This window comes from Panthera pardus, unplaced genomic scaffold (assembly GCF_024362965.1).
Source record: "Panthera pardus isolate Hobbes unplaced genomic scaffold, ASM2436296v1 HiC_scaffold_3, whole genome shotgun sequence".
NCBI classification, from domain to species: Eukaryota; Metazoa; Chordata; class Mammalia; order Carnivora; family Felidae; genus Panthera; species Panthera pardus.
Genome location: NW_026526876.1, coordinates 47381993 through 47394386, shown reverse-complemented (window position 1 = coordinate 47394386; position 12394 = coordinate 47381993). Strand labels below are relative to the sequence as shown.

General features: G+C 36.4%; 1 protein-coding gene across 2 annotated transcripts in view; it reads right to left on the bottom strand.

Annotated features, from left to right (window-relative positions):
• The window catches only part of INTS2 (integrator complex subunit 2), a 60359-nt gene that overhangs the window by 46778 nt on the left and 1187 nt on the right, over window positions 1-12394 (bottom strand). For both annotated transcript variants that reach the window (XM_053892320.1, XM_053892319.1), the window contains exons 2-7: window positions 11879-12185; window positions 11111-11249; window positions 7707-7809; window positions 6507-6620; window positions 2914-3044; window positions 2510-2683 (exon numbers count right to left, since the gene is read on the bottom strand). In XM_053892320.1, coding sequence (XP_053748295.1) covers window positions 2510-2683; window positions 2914-3044; window positions 6507-6620; window positions 7707-7809; window positions 11111-11249; window positions 11879-12185 — 968 coding nt within the window. The remainder of the gene's footprint in view (window positions 1-2509; window positions 2684-2913; window positions 3045-6506; window positions 6621-7706; window positions 7810-11110; window positions 11250-11878; window positions 12186-12394) is intronic.

Below are 12394 nucleotides of genomic sequence, written 5' to 3'. Positions count from 1 at the left end.
AGTTTATAAGTCTATCACCCTCATAGTTCTTGAGGCAGGGATAACATCTTAGTCATCTATTACTTGGCAGGGCCTAACATTGTGCCTGACATATAGCAAGCATACAGTATCTGTTAAATAGATGAAAGAATGAACAAAGGTAACACATATGAAAGCAGTTCTAAATTGTAAAGAACCAGGCAGATGTCAGTTATTATTTTTAAAATGGTTCTAAGTAAAATATGATAAACCTGCTTTAATAACATTAGCTTCAAATAAGAAAAATTTACTGCACATAAAGGACAATCACAAACAAGAGGAGCATACCAAAGTGCTTAACACAGTGCATATAGAAGGTACGCAATAAATGTTAACTTCCCCTTAAAAATCAAGGCTTAAAACTAGTTCTCAAATGGGCTAGAAATAAAGTAGAACTTGTCTACAGAAAAGTATGGTGAGCCAGCAGCATAAAAAATAGGCTAGTGGGAACACCTGGATGGCTTAGCCATTTAAGCATCTGACTCAATTTCAGCTCTGGTCATGATCTCACAGTTTGTGAGTTTGAACCCTGCACTGGACTCTGCAATGATGGTGTGGAGCCTGCCTGGGATTCTCTCTTTCCCTCTCTCTCTCAAAAGCAACAAATAAACTTAAAAAATATATAGGCTGGAGGACTAAGCAGTACATATGCTACCGTCTAATTCATTGACATCAACAAGATAAAAGTCAGTCTGCATAGATTCCTTCATAGAGATTCTTTTCAGAGTTACCATGAAATGTTCTTTGAAAAAGTGAAATATTTTGCAACTTAAAAACTGTTGCAAAATATAATATATATTCATCAATAGATGAATGAAAAAATAAAATGTAGTATGTACATACAATGGAATATTATTCAGCCTTGAAAAAGAAATGCTGATTCATGCTACAACATGCATGGACTTTGAAAACATAGAACAAGCCAAACCTAAAAAGAGAAATATTGTGTGACTCCACTTATATGAGGTACCTAGAATAGTCAAATTCATAGAGGCAGAAAGTAGAAAGAAGTTATCAGGGGCTGAAAGAAAGGAGAAATAGGGAATTATTGTTTAATGGGTACAGAGTTTCTGTTAGAGATGATGAAAAAGTGCTGAAAATGAAGAGTGGTGATGGTTGCAATATATTGTGAATGTAATTAATGCCACAGAACTATACACTTAAAAATGATTAAAACAGTAAATTTTATATCATGTATATTTTACCATAATAAAAAAAGATACATATTAAAATTATAGACTATAATAACAACTTATTTTGATGACCTATTCTCATGGATCTGTCCCAGAACCCTAGAGATTCCCAAAACTCTTTCAGAGTCCAGAGGTTAAAAATATCTCCTTAAACATTATTTGCCTTTTCTACCCTCATTTTCTCACAAGCGTACAACACAGTTTTCCAAATGTTCAACTAAGCCAGACATTAAAGAGATTTGCAAACATATAAAACAATACACTTCTCACTAAGTTTTTTTTTTAATATGGTTATTTTTCATTAAAAATATGTTCACATTTAATAGGGTTATTATTAAAAAGTTATTTTTGCCATTTTTAAAGAATTAGGTAAGTATTTCATAATCTTCAGTTTTATTTCTAATATCATGAATATCAATAGATAAAAAGCACATAAATAAAAGCCCTTTGGTACCTTCAGTGATTTAAAATGTCAGGAGGTCCTAAGACTAAAAGTGTGAGAAGCACTGGTCTAATGACATCATTCTAAAAGTGTTTCTTCCTCTTTTACTAGTTGCCAAAATATCCTGATTCCTAGCCTATAAATATTATTTTTTTATTTTTTATTTTTTAAAATTTACATCCAAATTAGTTAGCATATAGTGCAACAATGATTTCAGGAGTAGATTCCTTAGTGCCCCCTACCCGTTTAGCCCATCCTCCCTCCCACAACCCCTCCAGTAAACCTCACTTTGTTCTCCATATTTATGAGTCTCTTCTGTTTTGTACCCCTCCTGTTTTTATATTATTTTTGTTTCCTTTCCCTTATGTTCATCTGTTTTGCCTCTTAAAGTCCTCATATGAGTGAAGTCATATGATTTTTGTCTAATTTCTCTAATTTCACTTAGCATAATACCCTCCAGTTCCATCCACGTAGTTGCAAATGGCAAGATTTCATTCTTTTTGATTGCCGAATAATACTCCATTGTATGTATATGTGTGTGTGTGTGTGTGTGTGTGTGTGCGTACACACACATACATATATATCTATATATATCTATATCTATATCTATATATATATATATATATATATATATATATATATATACACACCACATTTTTTTTTATCCATTCATCCATCGATGGACATTTGGGCTCTTTCCATACTTTGGGTATTGTTGATAATGCTGCTATAAACATGGGGGTGCATGTGTCTCTTTGAAACAGCACACCTGTATCCCATGGACAAATGCCTAATAGTGCAATTGCTGGGTTGTAGGGTAGTTCTAATTTTAGCCTATAAATATTTTTAATCTCACCTGCTGTCCATTTCGGATAAAAGTTCCAAACCAAGTCCGGACTTTTGCATTTGTTCCAAGAAGCAAACCACTAACAAAACAAACCAAGTCACTCACTCCATCTTCACTAGCTTCATTTTTAGTATGATCCAATGTCAAAGCCACTCCAAGGCCTGGCAAGTGACATTCTTCTACCTAACACAGCAAAGAAAACAAACTGAACTCAATCTCATAAGGAAAAGAGCCGGGACACTTCAGTGTTCAGATGTTTTAAAGCTTTTAAAGTTTAGAGGAGGACATATCACAAAACACAAAAACCCAGAAAGGAAAGTAATTCCAAATCTCTACAAGATTCTCAAATCATCTTGGGAAAGTTCCTGGTCATAATACAAAGGCTTCTGTCTTATAAAAATAATATCTCTTACCACCATGCCTCGGACCTTGAGGGCCTGAGAAGGATTCATTTTACATAAGAAGCGTAGGGCATCTGTCCTGCGCCTTCCTCCAAGACTTTCCTCATCTTGTCGTTCTCCATTTTTTATGAGACCCCTACAAACTGAACATTTAATACCCTCTATTACTTTAAGCTTTTAAGTAGAATGTTAAAAAGAATTTCTTCAGTCTTTGAATTAATCATTTATGCGAAATAGACACTATAGAAGAAAATCATCAGGGAATTTGAAAGCATAGCAAAAGAAACTGGTCAAAATAAAGCAAAGAGTGAAAAGAGACAAAATGAACAGTGACCTGTGGTGCAATACCAAGTAGTCAAATATAATTAGGGTCTCAGAAAGAAAAACTGAATGGAAAACAAAAATATATTTGAAGAAATTTTTCTGAATTTGATAAAAACTATAAAACCAGAAGTTCAATAAACTTCAAGCAGGATAAACACAAAGAAATAATATTGAGATCCATCATAAGCAAATTTCTGAAAACCAGTGGAAAAGAGAAAATCTTAAAAGCAGCCACAAAGAAAAGACAAATAAAAGCAGCCAGAGGTAAACAGAAACATATACAGAGCAACAGAAATCAAAACTACCACAGACAATATAACAACATCTTTAAAGAGCTAAAAGAAGGGGAGGGGCACCTGGGTGGCTCAGTTGGTTAAGCATCCAACTTCAACTCAGGTCATGATCTCACAGTTCGTGGGTTTGAGCCCCACGTCAGGCTCTGTGCTGACAGCTCAGAGCCTAGAGCCTGCTTCGGGTTCTGTGTCTCCCTCTCTCTCTGCTCCTCCCCTGTTCACACTCTGTCTCTCTCTGTCTCTCTCAAAAATAAATATTAAAAAAAAATTTTAACCCAACAACAATAAAGAAATGTAAATGCCAAGAAAATAATTAAGCAAAGACATAAAGCTAATATGACAGTAGTTGAGATTAAATGGAATCCCAAAAAATTTCAATCCAAATGAAGAAAGGAAAAGAAGAAAAAGGAAGCAAATAACATGATACACTTAAATCTAACTACCACAATAATCACATTGAATGATCTACATAAATGGTCTAAATACTCCAAAAGCAGAGACTGCAACTAAGTTTTTTTAAAAAACAAGATTCAACTATACTTGTCTATAAGAAACCCACCTTAAAGATAGACTTTTTTTTAATTTTTTTTATACATTTATTTATTTTTGATAGACAAAGGGAGACAGAGCACAAGTGAGGAAGGGGCAGAGAGAGAAGGAGACACAGAATCCGAAGTAGGCTCCAGGCTCTGAGCTGTCAGCACAGAGCCTGACGTGGGGCTCGAACTCACAAACCGGGAGATCATGACCTGAGCGGAAGTCGGACACTTAACCGACTGAGCCACCCAGGTGCCCCAAGATACAGATTTTTTTAAAGATGGATATATACCATACAAACACTAATTGTAAGCTGCTATGACTGTATTAATGAAGTACACTTCAAAAGAAGGTATATTACCAAGGATAAAGAAGAATATTTTATAATGAAAAAGGCTTAATTCATCATAATGATTTAACAATCCTAAATGTACATGGACCCAATCATAGCTTCAGAATTAATGAAGCAGGGCTTCTGGGTGGCTCAGTTGGTTGAGCATCCAATTCTTGATGTCATCTCAGATCATGATTCCAGGGTGGTGGGATTGAGCCCCTCACCAGGCTCTGCGCTGAGTGTGGAGTCTGCTTAAGATTCTTTCTCTCCCGGGGGGTGCCTTTCTCTCCCGGGGGGTGCCAGTTGGTTGAGCGTCTGACTTTGGCTTAGGTCATGATCTCGCAGTTCACAGGTTCAAGCCCCGTGTCGGGCTGTGTTCTGATGGCTCAGAGCCTGGAGCCTGCTTTGGATTCTGTGTCTCCCTCTCTCTCTGCCCCTTCCCAGCTCATGCTCTGTCTCTCAAAAATGAATAAACATTAAAAAAAAATTTTTTTTTAAAGATTCTTTCTCTCCCGGGAACCTGGGTGGCTCAGTCTTTAAGCTGACTTCAGCTCAAGTCATGATCTCACAGTTCATGAGTTCAAGTCCCACGTCGGGTAAGCTCATGCCCCACTTCAGGTGAGCTGGAGCCCCGCTTCAGGGGAACACAAGACCTGCTTTGGGTGAGTCCCACTTCTCTCTCTCTGCCTCTGCCCCTCCTGGGATTCTCTCTCTCTCTGCCCCTCACTCACTTATACCCTCTCTCTCTAAAAAAAAAAAAAAAAAAGATTCTCTCTCTCTCTTCCTCCCCAGCCCGCATGCACACACTTTCTCTCTCTCAAAATAAAAAATAAAATAAAATATTTTTTAAAAATTGGTGAAGCAAAAACAAGATGAAAGTAGACATAGACAAATCCACAATTATGTTTGGAGACGTCAACATTCCTCTCTTAGTAACTGATAGACAATACAGACAGAAAATCAACAATAAGACAGTTTTTACAAAGAACTTTTACATACCTTATGATATATTCAATAAATCTCTTGGAAATATAAGAGAGGGGTACCTGGATGGCTCAGTCACTTAAGCATCTGACTTTGGCTCAGATCATGATCTCATCCTGCATCAGGCTCCCTGCTGTCAGTGCAGGGCCGGCTTTGGATCCTCAGTCCCCCTCTCTCTCTGCCCCTCCCCTGCTTGTGTCTCTCTCTCTCTCAAAAATAAACAAACATTAAAAAAAAATGTAAGGGAAATGTTATTATTAATATCTCATTTTATAGAATGGAAGTATCTTGATGGAGATTACACAAAAAGTGAGTGACAAAACTAGAAATTACAACCGCCAGATCCAGTGCTTTTTCCTCTTTGGCTCCCAATTCACAACCTTGCTCAATGAATGTTTTTATTTTAATATCACACAGATCCAAACAATGTTCAATCAGTAGTAGTTTGAAACAGAGGTGGAAATTTTAGTTGATTTTCTCAGTTTTGACTCTATCCTTTTCTGTAAATTGACAACAATAAGGCTAAAAACCAAAGGGTTTGATTGCTGCTATTTCTGATTACTTATGCCTTGTATTGTATTCTGGCTAGTTCACAGACATATCTTCTTCCCACTGCTCCATAAGCATAGGACTATATCTTCTAGTTCTTTAGTATTTTTTACTGTCTTATTATTGCAATGGTGACTAAGGGCAAAAAAAAAAAATTTTGGGTTGCATTCTTTTTTTTAAGTTTATTTCAAGAGAGACAGAGACATTGTGAATGAGGGAGGGGCAGAGAGAGGGGGAGAAAGAGAATCCCGAGCAGGCACCATACTGTCAACACAGAGCCCAATGCAGGGCTCAAACACAAAACCGTGAGATCATGACCTGAGCTGAAACCAAGAGCTGGATGTTTAACCAACTGAGCCACCCAGGTACCCCTATTGCATACTTACCATATTTAAATTGATAATCTCAAAACAATTTTGAAATCTTCTAAACCCAATACTTCTACAATGAATACTCACTAATAAACTTTCCAGAGATAAAATCTCAAATGAAAGCCCATAAATATTTCTTTGTAGCTCAAAAAAAAGGTCTTGAACCTACACCAGCAAATCTCTTCAATATCCTATTTTAAAATTATGTTTTACCTTCATTAAAACTATCAGGAACATTGGCCACCAACAGACATAAGAACCAAGCACCATTTCTAACATGTAGCAAAGCTTCAGCTACATCCACTATAGGAAGCAGAGAAGGGAGCTCTATAAGAAAACAAAATCAACGTTACTAAGGAGTGATATTTCACAAACATCATTTAAGAGCAATAAATTTAGGGGCGCCTCAGTTGCTCAGTTGGTTGAGCGTCTGACTTTGGCTCAGATCATGATCTCACAGTTCATGAGTTCGAGCCCCGCAGTGGGCTCTGTGCTGACAGCTCCCAGCCTGGAGCCTGCTTCAGATTCTGTGTCTCCCTCTCTCTCTGCCCCTCCACCACTCACACTGTCTCTCTCTCCTTCAAAAATAAATAAACATTAAAAAAAAAAAAAAAAAGAGCAATAACTTTAGGGGGAAAAAAGCAATAAATTAAGGTACTTTCTTTTCACAGTCCAGAACAAACTGTCCAGCCACATGTGGCTATTTAAATTTAAATTAATTGGTGCACCTGGCTGGTGCAGTCCATAGAGCACAAGACTCTGGATCTCAGGGTTGTAAATTCGAGGCCCACAATGGGTAGAGAGAGTACTTAAAAATAAAACTTTTTCAAAAACAAATAAATGGATAAATAAGCTTAAATTAATTAAAATTAAATAAAATTAAAAATAGCTCAGTTACACTGGCTACATGTCCAGTAAACCGTAACTACATGTGACTAGTGGCTACTGTATTAGAAAGCACAATATAGAACAATGCCACTGCTACAGTCGGCAGTGTTGGTCAAGAGTTACTTGCATGAAAATCTTTGCATTTTTATGTCCTCCACCTTTTTAATCCCATTCAAAATTAGTAAACTGAAATATTTTAATCCTCCCACAGGCATTGTCGTAACTTTTAGCTTTTTATATTCCACTTATCAATTTACCCTTTGCTTTTTTCACTTACATATTATGACCATCTTCAAAAATCATTAAATTTCTTCAAATACACTCTGTTAATGGCTGCATAACATGTCATACTATGGATATAATATAATTTACTAAATCATTGTCCTATTATTTGCCACTTTTATCTTAATGTTTTAAGGTATATTTTTATAAAATATGTAAAATAACACAATATTCAAAGTTAAGAAGTTACACAGTATCATATAACAAGAAACTATATTTGTAATGTATCTTAGTAGTCATTACCTGCTTGTAAAATACAAAGTACATCTGCAGCTTCCTCCAAATAGACTGGACTCTCAAATAGCTCAGATGACTTAAAAAAAAATTCTCCACTGGACTCAGACACCTTAAAAAAGAAAAACAAATAAAAGAAATGATGAACTCTATTAATTTCAGATAAGCCCTCACTATTTTTATAATTATCGTTGAGCTTACAGATCATGTCTCTTAATATGTCATTAATATACTTGCAGCAGAATATGCAGTATTGGATAAATTTGAGCCAATGTAATCACAATTAGTCACATTAATTATTATTCAGACATGGCAATCTGGGTCTCAATAATTTATTTCTATATAAATATTTGGAAACATCTGGAATTAAAGACAAGCCAAACAAATGAACTAGGAATGCCAGCTACAAAAGTTGTAGCTCAATAAAAGGCAAAAAACAGTAAACTTAAAGCAGTATAACAAATATAAATGATGTTCAATTCCAAATGAACTGCAGGAAAACCAAAAAATAAAAATGTAGGTCAACAGAAGTACCCAACTTTTTAAAAAATATCCTACAGCAGTTTCATCACACTTTCCATTTGCTACAGAGTTCTGAACTGAAAAACTGGAAACCTCCCAGAGGACAAAGATCACTTATTTTACTAGAGCCATCAAGTTAGGTATTAAGAAAAAGATGTAGGGAAAATATTGATTGAATTAAGACTATTAGGGGCACCTGGGTGGCTCAGTCAATTAAGCATCCGACTTCAGCTCAGGTCATGATCTCCAGTTTCGTGAGTTTGAGCCCCGCATCGGGCTCTGTGCCGACAACTTAGAGCTGGGAGCCTGCTTTGGATTCTGTGTCTCCCTCTCTCTCTACCCCTCCCCCCTCTCTCAAAAATAAACTTAAAAAAAAAAATTAAAAAAAAAATTAAGACTATTAGTATAGAAGAGAGTAGAAAGAAATAATTGTAATAGAAAAAACATTTTTTAAAAAATTTCTAACATATACTGGAATTTAAAAAAACAAATAAATTTTTAAAAATAAAAAAATAAAGATTTCTAACATATCTCTTTTTTTTTTCTTTTTTTTTTCTAACATATCTTAAAAACTATCCAAAACTGACTAACTGTACCACCCACCACCACCAGTATTTTCTCTGGAAATAGAATTTAGAGGGTTTGGGTCCACAATGTATAAAACTAAACATATTTTTAGAAAAAAAATTTTTTTAAAAATTTGTTTAAGTTTATTTATTTTTGAGAGAGAGAGAGCAAGCAGGGGAGGGGTAGAGAGGGAGACACAGAATTCGAAGCAGGCTCCAGGTTCTGAGCTGTCAGCACAGAGCCCAACATGGGGCTTGAACTCACGAACTGCACAATCATGACCTGAGCCAAAGTCAGACACTTAACTGACTGAGCCATCCAGGAGCCCCAGAAAAAAAGTTTTTTTAAGTTTTGTTTTTTTTTTTTTGACAGAGAGAGAGAGTATGCACATACATGTGCACAGAAGTGAGAGAGGGGCGGGGGGGGGGGGGGGGGGGGGGGGGAGAGAATCATAAGCAGGCTCCAAGCTGTCAGTGCAGAGCCCTACAGAGGGCTCAGTCTCAGGAACCGTGAGGTCATGACCCGAGCCAAAATCAAGCAACAGATGCTTAACTGACTAAGCCACCTAGGCACCCCAAAACTAAACTTTATTATAAACAAATTGACCTTGAAATTCTAACAGTAAAGAACTTTTGCCTCTGAAACTCTGGGCTTAAGATATGAGCCATCTTAATATAAAGATCCTGTTGAAATAGCCAAATTATGGAAAGAGCCTAAATGTCCATCAACTGATGAATGGATAAAGAAACTGTAGTTTATATACACAATGGAATACTACTTGGCAATGAGAAAAAATGAAATATGGCTTTTGTAGCAACGTGGATGGAACTGGAGCGTGTTATGCTAAGTGAAATAAATCATAGAAAGAAAGATACATATGTTTTCACTCTTATGTGGATCCTGAGAAACTTAACAGAAGACCATGGTGGAGGGGAAGGAAAAAAAAAATGTTAGAGAGGGAGGGAGCCAAAGCATAAGAGACTCTTACAAACTGAGAATAAACTGAGGGTTGATGGGGGTGGGAGGGAGGGGAAAGTGGGTGAAGGGCATTGAGGAGGGCACCTGTTGGGATGAGCACTGAGTGTTGTATGGAAACCCATTTGACAATAAATTTCCTATTTAAAAAAAAAAAAAAGAAATCACATATATTTTATATTTATGCTGTATAATATTTTATGAGGGAAATTACATCCTATAAAGGTATTATCAAATTTGGTAATTTGTACAAGTCTTGAGCTACGTACCCTTCTAAATATCAAAAAGGCATTATATGGAATCCATACAGAAAAAAACCCCTACAATAGAAAATTCATCATAGGTATAAATGAGAAAAAATAGTAGTTAGAGAAAGAAAGCCTTTAAGGTAAGCATTTAATATCTTTTTAAGCCTTTTGGGGAGCCTGGGTGGCTCAGTCAGTTAAGCATCTGACTCTTGATTTTGGCTCAGGTCATAGTCTCAAGCCCCACCTTGGGCTCTGTTCTGACATCACAGATCCTGCTTGGAATTCTCTCTCCCTCTCTCTCTGCCACTCCAAAATAAGTAAATAAACTTAAATATTTTATATATATATCCATAAGTTTATTTATTTGTATATTATTATATTACTTATATAATAATATAATTATACATTATATATAATTATATATTATATACATTATATTCTATTATTATATATTATTATATAATTATTATATTATTTATATATATATTAATATATACCCCTTTAAGGCTTTCAAAGGAAAACACAAAACAAATAGAAATATGTGTAGAAGAGGGGCGCCTGGGTGGCTCAGTCGGTTAAGCGGCAGACTTAGGCTCAGGTCATGATCTTGCAGTCCGTGAGTTCGAGCCCTGTGTCGGGCTCTGTGCTGACAGCTCAGAGCCTGAAGCCTGTTTCAGATTCTGTGTCTCTCTCTCTCTCCCTGACCCTCCCCTGTTCATGCTCTGTCTCTCCCTGTCTCAAAAATAAATAAAACATTAAAAAAAAAAAAAAAGAAAGAAATATGTGTAGAAGAGTATACAACCTGCCTGCCTTCTTGCTTGTGTTTCTACTTTTTATGTGTAGACATCAAATCATGCATATTTTGAGGTGTGATTAAAATAAATGCCTCTTGGAGTTCCTGGGTGGCTCTGTGGGTTGAGCATCTGACTCTTCGTTTCAGCTAAGGTCATGATCCCAGGGTCATGGAATCCAGGCAGTGTTGGGCTCCACGCTAAGCGTGGAGCCTGCTTAAGATTCTCTTTCTCTCTCCCTCCCTCTGCTCCCTTCCCCTACTTACTCTCTCTTTCTCTCTCTCTCTAAAAAATTTTTTTAAAAATGCACCTTGTTCATAATTGCCAACAGCTCACTAAGCACAAGACGCAATCGACGAGGTGAATCACTGTGTTCAAACTCTAATGTCAGTCCATGCTGAAGCTGTGATACCAGGATGCTCTCTCCACTGCCTCCTCCAAGTTTATGCCTAATAAAGCACAAATGTGTACAACAATTATGAGAACACTGGCACAAAAATAGCATAAAATTATCTTTTGTTGAAATAATCTACAAAAGAATGTATGAATTATTTTCATACATTTCATGAAAATAATACTTCTGAAATACTATTTAGTTTGCCTATTTCAGGGATTCACAACCTATATAAAGACACCAGCTAATAGTTAACACCCACTTACATGAACAGTTGCTCACTCTTGGATTCACAATAAGCAGGAAAGGACCAAACAACTGCCCAGAATTTGGGAAAATCAATATAAGCTTAAAAAGCCTCCCAGGTGACTCCAGTAAATACTTCTACTTTTAGGGGAACTTACCCTACCCACTTCCCACTGAGACCAACTGGCCTATTCAGTTTAGCATGTATACAATATGTGTAGCCAAAATTCTCTACACATTTTAGAATATGGAATTCTAGAATTTTAACTATAAATAGAAAAGAACTAAGTAAAATGCTCTCCAAAGTTCAGATTCTCAATCTTTTCTGGGGAAGTGCATCCAATAAAAAGTCCTAAAATCTCCAAAAAATATTTGACTCCCTCTTCTTTGACAAATCTGAGTAAATCCCAGTCCACATATTATATAACACAACATTACCTAAGCTGCTGTTCTTTGCTGGCATCCTGTTCTAAAGCATGAAAGTCCACTGACAACAATGCAACAATAGAGTTGACAGCTTCCACTCCAGACAGAAGACGAAGGATGAGTTTTTTATCTTGAGCCCAGCTCTGGCTCTGGTCAGCAGGAGCACAAAGTGCCATTCGCACCAAGCAGGGCAGAAGAAGTCTCAATTCTGGATCACTTAAAGATGCCAACCGAACAACATCCACTTTCTGCATTGCCTCAAAAGCAAAAGGGCTGACAAATTGAAGGCTTGTACACTCAGCCATTATCACTGTTGATCCTAATGGTAAAAAAAAAAAAACAAAAAAACAAAAAAAACGAAAGTAGGTGTATAACTCCTACATGTATGAATGCCCCTCTTTTTAAAAACCCTAAGAAGTGTGGTCTATCTTTAATATGCCTCTATGTTGTCTATGTTTCAGGCACATGTGAAGGCTCCCTATGTTTTTACTCCCACCTAGAAAATGAAAAAGAAAGCAGAGTATATTA